The sequence below is a fragment of the Amblyomma maculatum genome, chromosome 9, assembly GCF_055883805.1.
Source record: "Amblyomma maculatum isolate TAMU_Amacu chromosome 9, ASM5588380v1, whole genome shotgun sequence".
NCBI classification, from domain to species: Eukaryota; Metazoa; Arthropoda; class Arachnida; order Ixodida; family Ixodidae; genus Amblyomma; species Amblyomma maculatum.
In genome coordinates, this window is record NC_139352.1 from 30,989,115 (window position 1) to 31,006,624 (window position 17,510).

The window sequence follows — 17,510 nt, forward strand, 5'->3', positions numbered from 1 at the left end:
GCTCGCGTAAATATGCAATAGAAACTAAACAGCGAATGCTACTAGAAAGGAGATTCACAAGCAAGACACATTTACATTACTGCAGTTTCGAAATCGAATCTGCGGAAAAAAGAAAACAACAAAGCGAACAAGGTCATGGCTGTCAGCTGTGGCTTGGCCTGCAGACACACACACACTTAGCGCAGGTGTGTCCCTGTCTGGTGTTTATGGTATGCACGTGGTTTCGCTGTCGCACATCGGCTATGATCCAACGAGGAGCGTCGGGTGCAGAGCGACGCGTCGTCACACGCAGCTGCACTTGCCTCGCCGTCGCCTGAACAGCGGCAGTACCTCGTAGAAGTCCCGACCAGCGAGTGCTTTCGTCATGGCCTGGTTAGCAGTGCGCGGCAGTGGCCGAATGGTGCTCACGCTGGCCGCTGCGGTTTCGCTGCTCGTGCTGCTGTACGTGGCACGGCTGCGCACCTCACGGCCCGCGCCGGTGAGCCTGAGGGAACTTTTGGACGCCGGCGTGGCCGCCGCCGAAGCGGGCGGGGAACAAGTGCGGCGCGTACGCCTCAGCAACCGACTCGCGCAGCAGAGCAAGGGCAAGACGCGCGAAGGCGCCGACGATCCACTCACCGCGGGCGATCTCAGCTCGCACCGCGTGATGTACGGCGGCCTCTCCGCGGCTTTCCCGGCGATCGCGGTGAGTAGTGCCTCGGTGGACCATCGGCATATCTATCGAGCGACGCACGCTCTGCTCGGTTTCGTTTCAGCTGAGCTAAAGAAAATGACCTCAATCACGCATGTTTCGAACCCCCAAAAGTAATACAGACCACTTTGAACCAGCGATTTGTGTCTCTCGTTTTAGTCCGTAAAATTCATCTGAAATACGCGTATCGAGCCGCAGGCCGATTCGTTAAATCGAAAATTTTAATAAACCAGGAAAAGATTAGCCAGTGGTTGCTGCAAGAAGCATGAGAGGAGGAGGTATGGTTGCTGCTGGCCCTATGGGGCTGAGAATGGTAGCTCGCCTGCCACTGGTGGTTGTACGTAGTACCTGCTGTAGGCCGTCATTGCACCCGCCATCGCTTCGATGGCGGACGACGGCTGTTGCGATGCGCGTCTTTCTCTCTCACTCTTCTTTTCTTCTCCATTTTCTCCTCTGTCAGCACGAAGGTGGCTTAGTTACAGAGCCAGTAGCGGGCCCATGCATTTTCCTTTCCTTCTTCTGTCACAACATACACACAAGAAGTCTCACTGGCTCATGAAAATGCAAAATTCATAACTTGTGCAGAGTTTTTTTTTAGGCTATGCGGTCCTCACTTACCCAAAATATAGATGGCGAGCTCATCGGCATTGCACCATCTGTATTGTTCACGCTTAGAAACAAAGTTTCTCGTTTTCTGTGAATTTCAGTCCAGTTCCATACTCTTCTAAGACATGAAAATTATTTCACTTATTCTAGTGCACAGTCTAGTGTGGTATAGATTAAGCCACGCACAGCTTGGGTCCTTTCTTGTCTCTTTTGTGCTGTTTGCGTGATCAATTTTGCCAGTTGAAAAGCTCCTGTCCAATATTCTTTACCATTCATTGCCACGCTTTCTGGCCACTAAATGCACAACCTGACCATGTACCTACATTGTAGCCATTGAGCAGCCTTCAATCTGACTTCTGATTTCCACAAATTGCACTTACATTGCACATTTTTTGCAGAACAGGCTTTTATCACCAATTGCTCATTTCATTTTTGTTTTTGTTCTGTGAACTGAACTTCTGCTATCACTGTTAAAAGCCTGAATACTTCGTTGCATTCATACTTTTTACATACTCCCCAGGCCATATGATTCAACTTTACAGAACCTATAATCTTGCACGAGTTCAATTCCTTACGGCTCAGACTGTCAGAGATTATGAATTACACTCTTAGTTATTTATTTTATTCATTCCTAGCAAATCATGCCCTACTTATTATTACAAGCTCTCTAGCTAGCATGGAGTAGTTCAATACGTTGACTAGTTAGTTGTGCATATCTTAGTGCAGTTGCCAGCAAGTTCCTGCTTGAGTGAATTATCTCATGAAGTGCATTACATCCTTGAGAAACACACAACCCACAAGAGGATTTATGTCAGTAATACTGCACCGGTATACAACTTAAAATACTTAATTGATGATGATGATGGTGGGTTTTAATGGCGCAAGGGCGTCTCGGGTCAAAAAGTGCCAAACACAAGGTCTTTTCAATATCAGCACATAGCCACTATGTGTTGTCAGCATTGCCTAGAAAACTAGTAAATAATGTTAACTCGGGAGTTATTCTCCAGTGAATTTTGTGGCAGAACCCAAAATGTAGCCTTTCAGCAGTTCTCAAAGTAGTTAGTGCTCAGGGAAACTTTTAGAAGCAACAATAAATGTCGCTGCAACATTTAGAGTTGAATGTCAGAATGCTGTATTATTGTGTGGCTGAGCAACGTATATGCAGGAACGAATTATGAGTGTATTAGCAGTCACATCTATTGACTGTTACTGAGTTTCTGCACAGTGCCCTCGCCGTGCGCTCTTTGCAGAGCCTTGCACGCTTACGTCACCTCGAGGCAAAAGGGAGGATGAGTTGTCTTTGTTTTACTGTTTCCGTTGGCAAAGTTTAAGGTTTTTCTCATTGCCGTATTCCAGATAGTCTCAGAGGAACACACTGAAGGAGACCATGATACAGCTGTCAACTTGTCAAGAGCACGTGCCCTCAGAGGATTAATTGGCGACGACGTACTCGTGCCTGCCCAGGCCGTCACGGTGTGGATCGACCCACTGGATGCCACTCAGGAGTACACAGGTTTGTAATGATGGAACTTTTCTCAGGGCTTGGTGGGAACAATGTTCGATGTCGAGCTCCTGCAGCGCACTTGAGCAACATACTTCTCTGCAAACAGAGCAACACCATTGCACAGCTGGTACGTCATGCACTTGCGTGCAAGCAGGGCTTTGTAGATTTTCAGCCCAAGCGGATGCAGGCACTCTTTTTGATGATCACCAGCTGCTGCTAGTTTTTCTTTTTGTTTTGTGCTGCACAAGGCTTCTCCTCGCTATTTTAATTCCACTTAGCGTTCATGTTGTGGTTTGCTTTCCACACCAGTCTCCGTGAATGAGGGAATTGTTTATGGGAATTTTGGTTGGTGAACTTTAGCACTCTTTCAACACTGCCATAACAGTTCAGTTTAATGCACAGACCAAGCATGTCTCGCTGGTTTTGCTAGGTACGTTTTTGCCTCGGTGGAGGCTTTTTTTTTTTTTTTGGTATTGAAACGCTAGGAGGCATTTGTTTGGTTTGGTTTGGTTTGATTGCGATTTGGAACTGTGGCTTGTCTTAGTTGGCTTCACTCAGGACATTGGTTAATATAGAAGGAAAAGACACTAAAGAAGTATTGTCGAGTTTAGTAGATTTAAGATCAGTACCTGACAATTTTATGCAGACAATTTGCTAGCCATATTGCACTAGCCGAATTTGGTGTCCAGTAATTTTCCATTTTGAGAATACTGAAAACTGTCCTTCATGCTTCATGTGTGTCCTAGCGTACAGGAAGTCGTCTCATTAGATGTAAGCTTTGGTGACAGGGATATGTTCCGATATAGTCAGCCGAGATACTTAACTTGCCTGCTGTGCACTGACACATTACCACTTCTCATTCGAGGAATTGTTACTACAAACTAGTGCAATTAAGCAGAAATTCTAAACACTATTTCTGCAAACACTGAGATACCAAAATATTTGTGGTCAGCACACAATGAATCAAATTATTGTATAAGATGCATACAATGCTAGACACAGCCACCAGAGAAACATATTCATTTTCGAAGTTAGTGTAAAAAGTTTTAAATGCCGCATTTTTTGCAACTTCAGTGACTCAAGAAAGTTTGACAAATTCATCTATTGTTCCGTTCATGAAATTGCATGAAAGAACAATGCACTTGAAATATTTTGAAATAATATATGCTAATTCATCTTGTTTCATCCATGATTTAAAAATGTTTTTCTTAGACCAACTTTTGCTTCTTTGCAGGACCTTCATATAGCGCTTACATCCGCAAACAGTTTGAAAAAAATGCTTCGATGAAAGACCTTTCATATGGTTGCCAACACGTCCAATTTTGATCTTTTTCTTTTTTTTTTGAAATATATGGCAATAGTAGCTTTTGGAGTTGGTAATATTTCACATGGATCAATGGTTTGGTTTTGTGGGGTTTAACGTTCCGAAGTGACTCAGGCTATGAGTGACGCCGTAGTAGAAGACTCCAGAAATTTCCACCACCTGGGGTTCTTTAATGTGCACTGACATCTCACAGCGCACGAGTGCCTTGCTTTTCGCCTGCATCAAAAAGCGGCAGCCGAGGCCAGGATTTGATCCCGCATCCTTGGGAACAGTAGTCGTGCGCCCTAACCACTGCACCTCTTCGGTGGGGCATGGATCAAATGACTCTATTGTAAAATACGGATTCATTTTGCTATGAAAGAATAAATGACCACAGACTGATTCAAGGCTGCTAGAGTGTTGTTCACAAATTCTACCACAGTGTTTTGGAAAGGTGCGGAATGCTTACTCACTGGGACAACATACTTCATTTTATTTTGCTTTTCTTGCAGAAAACCTGCTAGATTATGTGACGACGATGGTTTGCGTTGCAGTACATGGCTCCCCGGTGATTGGCGTAATACACCAGCCTTTCCTCAATAAGACAAGTAAGCTTGCCCTTTGTTCAGGTGTGTTAACAGTAGTTGTCAGTTCAAGCATTCTCAGACCTCTTGTTGTTTCACCATAGCTACCAGATGATTCAACGCAATATCTTGAACTCTAGCCCATGTCATCTTCTGTAGGCTTCAGCTCTCTATTTACATTGAAATACCTTTACATTGAAAAATATTCGCTGAGTTTTTTTTTAAACCAGAAGAGAAATATATATCTTTCTTAAATATATAGTAAATGCTTATTCATACATGTTGCAGTTTGCAAAGCACTTTTTAATACTGCTTGTATGTGTTCCCCTTTTACTCTCGTTTCGAGTTTTGCCAAATGGAATTAGTATTGTCTAAGAGGATTTGAGTCTTTGTATTTGACACTAAGGTCGGGCACTGTCAATGGGCCGAATGTTTTTTGCTCAGTCTTACAGCATTCCTTTCCTCCTGGCTTAACTGCTGATTTGTTCTTCACGTGGTGACATTTGACAGCACCATTCCTTTATTTTTTTTAATACTTAGTTTGAACAAAGAACTTGCATACTCCTTACAGAACATAGCCAAGTGTGCATTGTCTACAGTGTATGTAACACAAGTAAAGAATTTCACAGCAAAAAGGGATGGTGGTGCACTCTGCCACAGTGCTGAACTTGCTTAACTGGCTTCAAGAAGACCGCACCCAAAATGGCTTTGAAACTCCCCTGGACGTCCGCAAGACATCCAAAACAGTTGCTTGCTTTTGTAGCAACATGTAGGATGGTGATGCTATCTGCCATGGTGCTAAACTAGCATCAAGAAGACTGCACCAAAATGGCTTTGAAACTCCCTTGGACATTTGCAAAATTCGAGGACACTTTGGCAACTAAAGTGATGAAAGGCGAAAGCCTGAGTACTACATTCTGCTTTGCGACTTTTGCGCATGTAGCGATGAATGCTACTACGAGTAAAGCGAGCGACTACTCTTTCACATTGTGCGAATGCATTTATTAGTGAATTCTGCTTGGCAGTGACGAGATTGCGCTGCTTGTATCTTTGAAGTTGTTCTACGTTTACTGTTGTGTGGCTGATTTTACCAGGTGCGCATCATTAATTATTAATTAATGAATTAACTATGCAATTCTCACTAGCCAGTAATTATTAATGAATTAGTAATGAGTAACGAAATAATTAGTCATTTATTAGAAATTAATTATTAATAATCAGTAATTATTTCATTGATTGGCATATGGCCCATATAAAGCACGCATTCGCGCATACTGTAGTGGTGGTCTGGGATTGGTCAAGACCTCCATGACGTCATCTCGTCTCGACCAATCAGAGCCGCCGCAAAAGCGTGGTACTTTTGCTGACGACAACAATGAGGCAAAAAAGGCTTTCACCTTAAAACATCCAAAACTGTTTTTTATTTTCGTAGCAGCATGTAGGATGGTAGTGCCATCTGTTACGGTGCTAAACTGGCATCAAGAAGACTGCACCTAAATGGCTTTGAAACTCCCTTGGACATCCGCAAGACATCCAAAACAGTCCTTTGCTTTCGTAACAACGTGTAGGATGGAGGTGCGTGCCATCTGCCACAGTGCTAAACTGGCATCAAGAAGACTGCACCCAAATGCCTTTGAAACTCCCTTAGACGGCCGCAAGATGCCCAAAGCAGTTTTAGTACTCTTTAGGCTCTGTCCTTTCCTTTCGTAGCAACATTTGCTGCCACTCCTGCAGAACAGCGCTTTACTGGCCTGGCATCACCACGGTTATATGTTTGAATTTTCCTTTTTTTTTTGTTAATTAATGAGCACCCGACACAGGCGTAGTATTCGATTCGACAAAGCACACTGTCAGATGCACCTTTGTCTAAAATTTGTTTAAAAACATGAGTGAGAGAGCAGTTAAACTTGAAGAGCAATTTAACTTGATAGCAGTAAGTGCTTTGCTCGCCAGAAAATTCAGCATTGGCATTGTGAGCAAAAAATCATGTACATACACGACTCTGCAAGATGGTAGTGGGCAGGTGACATGGCAGTGCACAGACTGGTCATAGGGTTGTGTCATGTTAAGAGACCACATAACACAGTTGGGCTTTGCCTTTGAGATGTCAGAGTGATGTCTGAATCCCTGATGCATCCTGAGCTAATGTTGCCCTTAGGGCACATAAGCACGTTCATATGACTTAAGTAAAGTGGGGCTTGATGCATGTGTTGGGCAATCTTTCACATAACGTAACATCTTATGACTGTATGCTAATGAGCATGTATAGGATAATAGAGGCACAAATTAAAAAAATATTTGTGATTAAGCACATAGTAAAGGGCACGCATGTGAACATGGGTCCACAAGGGTGCCTGGCAAAAATGAGCCAATAACTCTGTCTTGTGATGCTCGCACTTGAGTGTCCCCCCCAATTTCTTACCTGCTTTTTCTTTCTGCATTGAAAAGAACAGGAAGTTGGGCAGCTTGTTTCAATTCTAATAAATAAGAGCACATAGAAAAGAGGAAAAGGAAAAGACAAAGCGGACTGGTTTTGTCCGCTTCATATCTCGTCCACCTTTTTCAGTGTTTCAAGTCAAGCTAGTTAGTTGAAGTGAGACATAATTCCAAGTTATATTCGTGTCATCTTCATAGGACACAGGACACAAACAGTTGGAGGACGGAAAAAATGGCGTCACATAGACAACTGTGCATACAATTATCTGTGTTCTTAATAGATGCTTGTCTTCTTCTTTTTCTGCGTCTAGTTTAAATAACAGCATAAAAGATGCCATGAATAATGTGGATGTTTGTGCAAAGGTGACCCTGTGGCACGCATGTCCCTTATCTGCTCCGTCCCCATTGTGTAAAAGTATATTTAATGGGCCAAACTGAAAACTTCCTGCCTTTTCTCGTCAACTTGAATTAGTTTGAATATAGAATTAAGAAGCTAATAATTAAGCAAGGCTAGAGTCATCTATACTGTTGTAGTGCAATAGTATCAATATTTGTTGTAGTGCAGTAACGTTCCTTCAATCTTTGCTTGGCACTTGGTCTATGTGATCTTTCATGCTAGAGATACCCCTTTGTTGTGAGTCATGGCGTATCATCCAGAGCTCTAAAATGATTTAAACATTTGACTGGAACACCAATCTTTGTGCTTTCCCCTCTCTCAAACAAACTGGCTGTGACCAGGTATTCTCCTTTCTTTTATTGGCAGAGCTACACTTCTAGATGTAGGTATGCGTTGACAAAATACTGTACGTAATTAAAATGAATGAAAAACGTGGCACTAAACATTTTATGGACAAAAACAAAGACAGCGCAGAGCGTGAACTGTGAACTGATTTTTGCGATAGCAATACTGTGCCAGTCGTTGCTTAGTCTGAGCAGAGGCCACGCTGTAAGAAGAAGAAGAAGAATGCTCGGTCACCGGCAGCTAATACTTTCACTCCACATTCGGTTTAACAGCATTGAACCCTTCTCATTTATATGTGGTCTGGTAGCTTATGCTCTCGCATCGTACTCTTAAAGAATGAGCTTAAGTGTCCCCAATAATGTAGCACCTTACACTAATAGGGCGTGATAGAGGAATAATGTAGCAGAAAAAAGAAGCTTCCGCCGTTGCAATCACAATTCAACTAGGGATAACCAGAGTTAAACCACAACTAATTTTTATTAATGGCGAATCAAATTTCGTTTTATACAAAGCTGCGCGAATGCTATTGTATAACCAGCTTAACGAGATGACGACAGGATGCGCAAAAGAAAAGTAATTTGGATGACACCATGAATAATATGCGTCCTGTCATTGCCGTAGGTAGGGCTGGTACACTTTTGCATGCTCACTATTTGCGCTGCTTCCACGCCTTGTGTACTAAAACCAAAATGCATCGTATTTTTGAAATGCTGTGCTAACAGTGAAGTGGAAGCCAAAGAAACAGCACATGAAGGTACATTTTGTGGATTGAAACTGTATGTTCCACGTCTTGGCATGTATTGGATAAACATACCACATTTTGGTTGCTGCATGTTCCAGATGAAAACAACGATAACATCTTGGGAAAAGGGGGACATTCAAATGTTAATGTAATGCTGGCACATATGGTACCTTCTACTTGACTCATCTCTCAAGAAAATTTCAAGAAAATTTTTGACGACGTTTTCTTCCACATAGCACTCTTTAGGACCTTTGGGGTGGAAATGAAAAGGAAAGGAAAAAAGCAAGTGTGAGTGAGGCAGCGAGTGAATGGATGTGTCAGTGACAATTCGACTTTTGTTCCACCCCAGGACAAGCGCTTTTCAAGGGTGTGACACCTTTTTTCTCCGTTTTGGGTGCAGCTTGGGGCTGGGTCGGCCATGGTAGCAACGTGCAGGCTCCTCCTCACAGTGACGTGGCCGAGACCAACGTGGTTGTGGTGTCACGGTCTCACGCCGGGGAAGTGGAATTCCTGGCCAAGAAGGCATTTGGCCAAGACGTCAAAGTGGTGCCGGCAGGAGGGGCAGGTAGGTTTATGCTGCCACCAATACGTGGTGGCATCAGTCTTGGGCCCCGCTGCAGTGGCACGGTGTTTAATATGCCCAATTACTGTGACAGAGAACCCGGATTTGATCCCAACCGGCGACGGCTGTGTTTCGATAGGGGCAAAACAAACGGGCGTCCATGTGCTGTGTGATGTCGGTGCACATAAAGAACCTTGGGTGATCCAAATTTCTGGAGTCCTCTCATAGCCTGAGTCGCTTTGGGACGTTAAACTCTACAAACCAAACCAGCATTAGTCTTAGGACAGTAGCGGATGAAACTCGAAAAGCAGCTGCACTAATTGTTGTACTAATAACTCAGTCTCACGAAACGAAGAAAAGGTTTGCTGCTGCGGAAACGACTCATGTGGCCAGTAGTTGTCGAAAGCGATTACTAGAGCCCAGGGCTGACGCCTGGGTATGAAGTTATGAAGTGAATGTTGTATTTTCTGCCCCACGAAAGTTAGCGGAAACAGTCCCGGTGGTAAACCGGAAGAGGCAAGCAGCTTGCACAGTGAATCATTTGACACATTATGCCGAATGCCGATCGGGAATAGTGTACCAGGTCCTCCTCTTGTGCGATAAAGTGTTCATTAGCCGGACAGTGGCAAATGATTGCAGTCAGCCCCACCATCATTATCGGCCTTTGTTATGTAACGTGAAGTTTCTGGCATCAGTGAAAAGCAAAATAGAAAGGGAGGTGGGAGGAAAGGAAAGAAAGGAAATTTAAGTTTTTTTTCATCGAAAAGGCTGGCGATGCATGCATCACCAGCCTTTGCTCTCAATTGCTCTACAGGAGAAAGAAATGTCAGACTTAGATGTAGCTCGGTCCCTGCGGTTTAACCACAGCCAGGCATGTTTTTTGTGTTGTTGCTGTTCTTTGGTATGTTTGTTTCAACTCCATATTTTTCACTTTTAGTTACTTTACCTTATCGTTTGTTGACCTTTGATGGACCTTTTTCTTTACCAACTTTAAATGGGTTTAACCTGTTATGTGTTAAAACTATTTATGTTAGGTATTAAAACGTATTGTGTGTCCGTGGATTCATTTTCACTTTTTTTTACTTTTAATTCATTTTTAATTGACTTTTTAAATGCTTTGTCATATTGTTGGCTTCTAATTATTTGTTTTTAATCACTGACTGTGCCTTTTGCCTGCAAGTGTTGTTTTAGATTTCATGCGCATGTTGTCTTTTCAGCATTTTCCACAGCCCTTTCATGATCATTATCTTTTCGTATTGTTAGGATTTCATTCGTTACTGTCTTTGCCATAGATTTGTTAATAATGGGGGCACATGTATGTTTTCTTCACTCCGTCCTTCTAGGTGCCTTGAAGATTACTTTTTCTTGTTGTAGTCTTTTTCAAGCTTTTACAATTGTCATGATTGAAATAGCGCACTGAGCTAAAAAAAAACAAAGACTAAACGTGTAATGAACAGGACAAGCGCAGACTCACAACTAAGTTTATTTGAACAAACAGAACAAATGTATACAGAGCAACAAAGGGCTAACAGCATCAGCCAGCCTTCTGTCTCCCTTACAGACTGCATTTTTATATCTCAATAAAACATGAAATGAAGGAAAGAAGCCAACAGTCGGCGAGGCCAAGGAAAGCGTTGGGGATGGTACTTTATGTCTTTTTTTTTTTTAATAATGTTTACTTGGATAATCACAGAAATTAGTAATGTAATCTGTTTAGGGGAAAGATAATTAGACACAAAATAGAAGAAAGAACAACGTGCCGATGGTGGGATCCGAACGCACGACCTCCGAATAACGCGTCCGGTGCTCTTCCAACTGAGCTACATCGGCCGCCGTCCCCCCTGCTACTTTCTTGGGTATTTAAGTTTCGTTACCCAAGAAAGTAGCAGGGGGGACGGCGGCCGATGTAGCTCAGTTGGAAGAGCACCGGACGCGTTATTCGGAGGTCGTGGGTTCGGATCCCACCATCGGCATGTTGTTCTTTCTTATACTTTGTGTCTAATTATCTTTCCCCTAAACAGATTACATTACTAATTTCTGTGATTATCCAAGTAAACATTATAAAAAAAAAATACATAAAGTACCATCCCCAACGCTTTCCTTGACCATGCCGACTGTTGGCTTCTTTCCTTCATGTATTATAACGAGCACCCTCATTTCCCCTTGATTGATCTGCTTAAAACATGAAATGTAATGCGGGGGTTTTTATGACTATCTTGCAGTTCCATGCAGGTTCGTCTGTTTGTTGTTCTGGATATATTTCTTCTGTTTGTTCAAATAAACTTAGTTGTGAGTTTGCACTTGTCCTATTTGTTATTTTAGTCTTCGTCTTTCTTAATGCAATGCGTTATTTCAGTCATGTCTCTGCACCAACCTTTTACAGTTGTCATGTGCAGCTGTTGTCTTTGGTGTTCCATGTATAGGGGCTTTTGTGTTTCTTACAGTGCTGGGCTCTCGCAAATTTCTGTTTTGTCGTGTTTTCTTTGGGTATTCTTGGCCAGTTTTGATTGCATCTGTTAAAGTTCTTTTTTTCGCTTTGCAATAATTGGTAGCCATTTTTCTGAGGCGTTCCCTCTCGCTGCTAAGTGGCTGACAGTATCACGTGGTCTAATCTAAATGGTACAAAATGTGCTTGTTCTTTCGATCCAGTAAACAGTTGGTAGTTAGTGCCCATAACCAGTCCTTTTTCATATCAATATATGGATGTAATTAATAATTTGCCTGTCACGGTGTTTTATTCAGCAAAGCATAAATCATTCACATTACACATGTGACTCAATGAGCTGCCTTTTTTGCGGTTTACCAGAAAAGCGGAACAAAGCTGAGGATCTTGGTTCATATTAGCCTGTGCTGTCAAGGACAGAAATTTCAGAGACCTTATGTAGAGGACTCGGTGCATGCAATATTTCTAATAGTCACTTTATTCCACCTTTATACATTTCGACACCTAAGTCTGACTTTCACCTCCACAAATGCGACCTCGAGTCTTTGGATAATGACAGATCTATCAGATTTTGTTAGCGGTCGCATGTCCCGGGTGTTTGTTGTCGTTGGCAGTACCTGAACTTCTCTTTCTGGGGAAACCTTTTCCCCCATCTCTTCCCCTTTTCCGCACAATGTCCAGGCTACAAGGTGCTGCAGCTGGTGGAGGGCCACGCGGATGCGTACCTGCACAGCAGTGCCATTAAGAAGTGGGACGTGTGCGCGGGCAATGCGCTGCTGGCGTCGCTGGGCGGCCGCATGACGGCGCTGGACGGCACGAACCTGGGCTACAGCCTCGAAGGGTCCCAGGTGCACCTGGGGGGTCTGTTGGCCAGTGTGCACAACCATGGGCGCATGCTTGATGCCGTGCACAAGGTGCGCCCACCCAAGCCCTGAGAGTTGTGGCGGCGAACGGCATGTTGCCAGCCACTCACACAGTTGCCAAAAAACGCAGTGAAGGTTGGTGACCTAGGATACAAACTAACGGGCTCAGTTAGCATAGCCTTCAAGCAGGCTCAAGATGCAGAGATTATCTGCTTGGATGTTTTCACTTGTTGAGACAGATTTTTAACGTGGAAACAAAAAAACATCTGTGATTTTCTTTTATTTTCTTTGAATCTGCAGTTCTTCCTTATACTAGCTGTATGGGTAGGTTGCCAGCCACCAAAAGATGTGTACAGATTGCCTTCCTGGACAAACACTAGGTGTTGTTTAACTGCGCAGGCTGTGAAACTTCACTAATGTTGTAAACCATTCCTTGTGATCCTTTTTCAGCTTTTTTTGTGTGTGATCACTTTCCTGGAGTGTGGATATGCGGTAAGCATGAAAGAGATGCGGACCCGTGCGGCTTCGTCGACTCTGAGTATAATTCCTTTGAGCGGTCGGTTGGTCTCAGCGCAGGTGATGCAACAACCTTTCATACTCTAGATTGTGTCTCACTCAGCGCAAATCTTATTGTTTCGAAACGTGCATCCTATCAGCGATTTTGTAACTGCCAAAATTAGAGAGCCTCGTATAGATAAGCATTACTCAGTTCATCATTGCTTACCTGTGCAAAATACCCAAAGTGGATGACCATGATCGATTTAAATCCTGAGATATTTTCAGCTTTAAGTAAGTGATGTACACTTTCCATTGTCATTCATGCTGATATCACAAGATACCTTGTTGCCAAAGAATTTGCTGACTTGTGGAGGCACACTGCAATACTCTCTCAGCTTTGTTGACACCAAGAGCGGCTGGATGTTTTGGGAAATATTTTTAGCTTCACTACATGGTTTGTGAGTGTTATGATTTTGAACAACAAAGTGGCATACAGTATCTTTAATGGTAATGGTGCTTAATTATATTGGTGGATGCATTCCTATTCCTGCTGGCATAGCAGTAGTTCCTTGTTCTACTTCTAAACCGAGTTCTGAGCCCTGCAAGCTGCAGTGCTCAAACAGAAGTACGACAGTCATTACGGGGGAGTAAGTTTAGTTTAATTTGGTTTATGGGGATCTAACATCCCTAAGCAACTCTGGCCATGAGAGACGCCTTAGTGGTAGGCTTCGGTAATTTCGACCACCTGGAGTTCTTTTAACATGCACTGACATCACTCGGAACACGGATGCATTGGTTTCTTATGGGAGAAAGAGGTTTAGTCGGGTGCCTTGGTTTCTTAAGGGAAAGTAAGGTTTAGTGGGGTGCCTTGGTTTCTTATGGGAGAGTAAGGCTTAGTGGGGACAACTCATTGAGTTTGGGGTTCAAATTGTCTTTAGTGCACGCAATGTTTTCTTCCATTATTGATTTGAGTTTTTAAATCCAAATAATGAACGTAGAGCATCAGTTTCGATACTAAAGCCTGTGGCATTCAAGAACTCGCCTTTTTTGCCGCTGCGGGAAAAAATGTGACAACTCTGAAACACTGCATGTTTTAAAAGGTCTCCTTAAAACATGGTCTTATTTGCTTTATTAGTGCTGTTAGTATATTAGCAGCAGTACCTGCAACTGATGTAGTTTCGACCTGCTATCACGAAAGGCAGAAATTTCTACTAGCAACTCGAGAACAGGTGTCACAATCGTGCCTGCAGTGCTCAGCTCACTGGTTTGTGTTCTAGGTCACCATAGTTTGGCGTGAAAATGATAAGCTTTGAATTGCGTGTCTCACTGTAACCGCTCAATGGATTCATCCAGTGGAGAGTTGTGCAATTGTGCGAGGAGTGTTCGAAAAGTGAGGGCCGTTTGTTTGTTCAGTATTTAAGCATTGACGGGTCGGAACAAAGTTGTATGCATGTAGCGCCATCTACTCTTTCCAAAGGAGTGAAGTTATTGCTTTGATTCTGTAGTCGTCTGCTTGTTGGTAAGTACAGACGACAGCGTCCACGAAAATTGCTGCCCCGCCGGGGTGGTGCAGTGGTAAGACGCCCGACTACTGTGCCGGAGTTCCCGGTTTCGAACCCGACCACGGCGGCTGCGTTTCAATGGAGGCGAAACGAAGTGGCGTCCGTGTGCTGTGCGATGTCAGCGCACGTTAAAGACCACCAGGTGGTCGAAATTACTCCGTCCTCCACTACGGCTCCCCTTTCTCTCTTTCCACTTTCACTCCTACCTTCCTCCCTTCCCTTATGGCGCGGTTCAGGTGTCCACAGAGCAAGTGTGACAGATACTGCGCCTTTCCCTTCCTGTGAACCAACCAACCAACCAACCAACCGCCACTTGCAAAGGGTATGCTAGGAGTCATTTGTGTGTGCAGAAGGATCATCTGCTGCCCAAATTCATCGGGAGTACTGCCTAGTTTTTTGTCCACTGATTCAATTTCTAGATGGCAAGGATTAATGAAGCTGGGTCAGTGTTACAATATATGCTCAGAAGTGCTCAGAAGTGAAGCAGACTTGTAGGAAACTAAAAGCTTCATTAAAAATTTTCACTCGCGAATATTTATATATATATATATATATATTTATGAACAAACGGCCCTTACTTTTTAAATATGCCTTGTCTGTTGAAAAAGTGGGGCTGTATGACTCGCTGATGTGAGTCCCTTTAAGTTGTGCATGTCTAGTCTGTAGTGATAACAAATTTTGATTATTGATGGTTTGCTTGCCAATGGCCAATGGCAAGTCGTCTATTTGCAGAGGGTATCACTTCGTTTCGCTAGCTGCAGGTCCGCAATGGAATTTAGATGCGGCCTCAGCTTCGGCTTTACCCTGCGGAGGCGTGAAGATTGGACCACCAATTTCCTAGGCAGGAGAAATGAAAGGCGGTGGTACGTAACAGGGCAAGAAAGGCAATAAAGAAATTATTTCCGACTAACGGAAATGGAGCTAATATTTAAATGGCCCATCACTCTATATAAGTGAGAACTTTAGTTTCTCGTCAGTACCACAACTGGAGTTTTCATAACTGGAACCAGATGGCTCGCATTTCATCACATTTTAGTAGGAAAGAATTTACAACATGTGCACAGATTGTATGCTTAGCTATCATACTATACGGATCTGCATTGTTGAGACATTTTCCAACGCATGCTCAATTTTTGCCGTTCCCAATGCTCAACAACACTATTGCATTAGTATTGGCTGCATAGCTTACATACTTAATGTGTGTTCACTTTTGTCTGAACTTCCGTGGCAGTTTTTTTTTCTTTTGGATGCCAAATGAAGGCGAGTTGGAAGTTTGTGAAGGGGCCCAGTGTTATCTTATGCCAAGGTTTCAAGGAAAAAAAAGGATGAATAAAGCCATTAAACAACGGTGAAGTAGATACGGCATTGAATGCATTTCAAGAGTGGAGCCTAGCCATTCAAGTTGTCTATCCTGAACCAGTTGTTCAACATTGGCCATTTTGTAATAAACTGAAAGTCATGCTTGTCAGACTTCTTGTGAACAGCTGCACCTGTCTTGTCTATAATATGCTTTCCACTGCATAGTGAAAACACTTATTTGGTGTTTAGGGTGCTGTCTTTTTTTTTTTTCCAAGGAATTGCCATGTGTCTTGTGCGCAAATCGAATTCTTGTGGGCCACTGTACATACAGCATGGATCTGTTGCTTTTGTTTTGCACTTAATGTACAGTAAGTGTATAGTATAGAATAAAAATTATTTGTATTAGTGCGCGTTTCTCTGTTATTTTATGCAAGCAGGTATCGTTCCCAGCTGAATTGTGTTTATGTTAAAGGGACACTAAAGACACCCCAATATGCTATCAAAATCTAATAAATGGCGTTTCGTAACATTGTTGCCGCATATCCGGCAGCAAAAAATCGAATTATTGCAGAGATATTGTGATAAGAAGTTTTTTTTTTTGTTCCCGCCGGTCGAATTCAAATTAGTTTTCTCCTACTATGTAGTAGGGTAGAATGACGCACACTATGACGCAAGAGGGGACTCCGTGATTGCTGGCGCGCGGGGAGTGGTGAATACTTCTCAGGTGTGTGCCTTTCTCCATGGTGCCGAGTAATGATCTTCCTTCGATAAGCACTTGGGGTAGGCGCATCTGCTGCTCCAAGCTCGCATTTCAGGCGCCGCAGGTCCAAGACGAAACTATCCGAGCACACATGAAGTGCCTGAGCCGGTACATAACCGAAACTGAAGCGGGTGCCTGTGGCACCGCCACGTATATTTTTATATTTGCCTTGCAACATTTACATTGTCGTTTCACCGTCGTTTACGCGTGATAAAAGCATGTTATCATGTTCAAGACAAAACCTACCACCGCATTCAAACGAGCGACGTAATTCTCATTTGTCAGCCTCCAGGATCCCTTGCGCGTCGCATGATTTCTAGATGCGAGTCTCGGCCGTTTCGGCTGTGGCGGCTATACCTGTATTTCCTTCTTCCTTTTAGTAAAAAGAGTGTTTTTTTTTTAAATCAGGAACTGGCATTCTATCGATGCAAGCCCACTTCATTTCTCTCTTTAGTATCCCTTTAATATGATTAGTATAAACTCAGCTCTAGAAAATGTCTTCTCTTGACTGAGCTGATAGCACTCTTGCATTTATCTGCAGTGCCCATTTTCTTTTTTAACAGACAGCTTGCAGTTCCATAGAAGCCACCACTGTGTTGCATGACAGTAGTCATTTGTGCGATGTCAAACATGGTGCATGAGGGTGCTTGGCCCTAAACAAGAAACAAAAAGGAGTTCCAAGAGCACGGCAGGGCTTGTAACCCTATCGCATTAAAAACGCTCATACTGAACTGTCATTAAGGGCTGCCGCATTTGGCAAGGCCATTGTACGAAAGCTACAGTGCTTTTTTTTAAGCAATCTGGTTTGCTTCTTGGTGGTACACACCACCGGCATTCCCGATATCTCCATTATGACGACGGGAACCTAATCCTGCCAGACATTAGTACTTGCAAAGGTTATATCAGCCAAGTGCT

General features: G+C 43.2%; 1 protein-coding gene across 1 annotated transcript; it reads left to right on the forward strand.

Moving 5' to 3' along the window:
• The first annotated feature begins 155 nt into the window (after nucleotides 1-155).
• Nucleotides 156-16,240, forward strand: LOC146178752 (inositol monophosphatase 3). The gene is made up of 5 exons (XM_084578518.1): nucleotides 156-685; nucleotides 2,654-2,810; nucleotides 4,617-4,712; nucleotides 9,009-9,173; nucleotides 12,295-16,240. Exons 1-5 carry the CDS (start codon nucleotides 365-367, stop codon nucleotides 12,546-12,548), a joined length of 993 nt encoding a protein of 330 aa, XP_084434644.1. The 5' UTR covers nucleotides 156-364; the 3' UTR covers nucleotides 12,549-16,240.
• The last annotated feature ends 1,270 nt before the right edge of the window (nucleotides 16,241-17,510 follow it).

Bases quoted from the DNA above. Each gene is read 5' to 3' on its own strand.
- LOC146178752 (XM_084578518.1), top strand. From the start codon at position 365: ATGGCCTGGTTAGCAGTGCGCGGCAGTGGCCGAATGGTGCTCACGCTG. The intron at 2,811-4,616 runs GTTTGTAATGAT...CTTTTCTTGCAG, and splicing joins TGCCACTCAGGAGTACACAG to AAAACCTGCTAGATTATGTG. The intron at 9,174-12,294 runs GTAGGTTTATGC...CACAATGTCCAG, and splicing joins GGTGCCGGCAGGAGGGGCAG to GCTACAAGGTGCTGCAGCTG.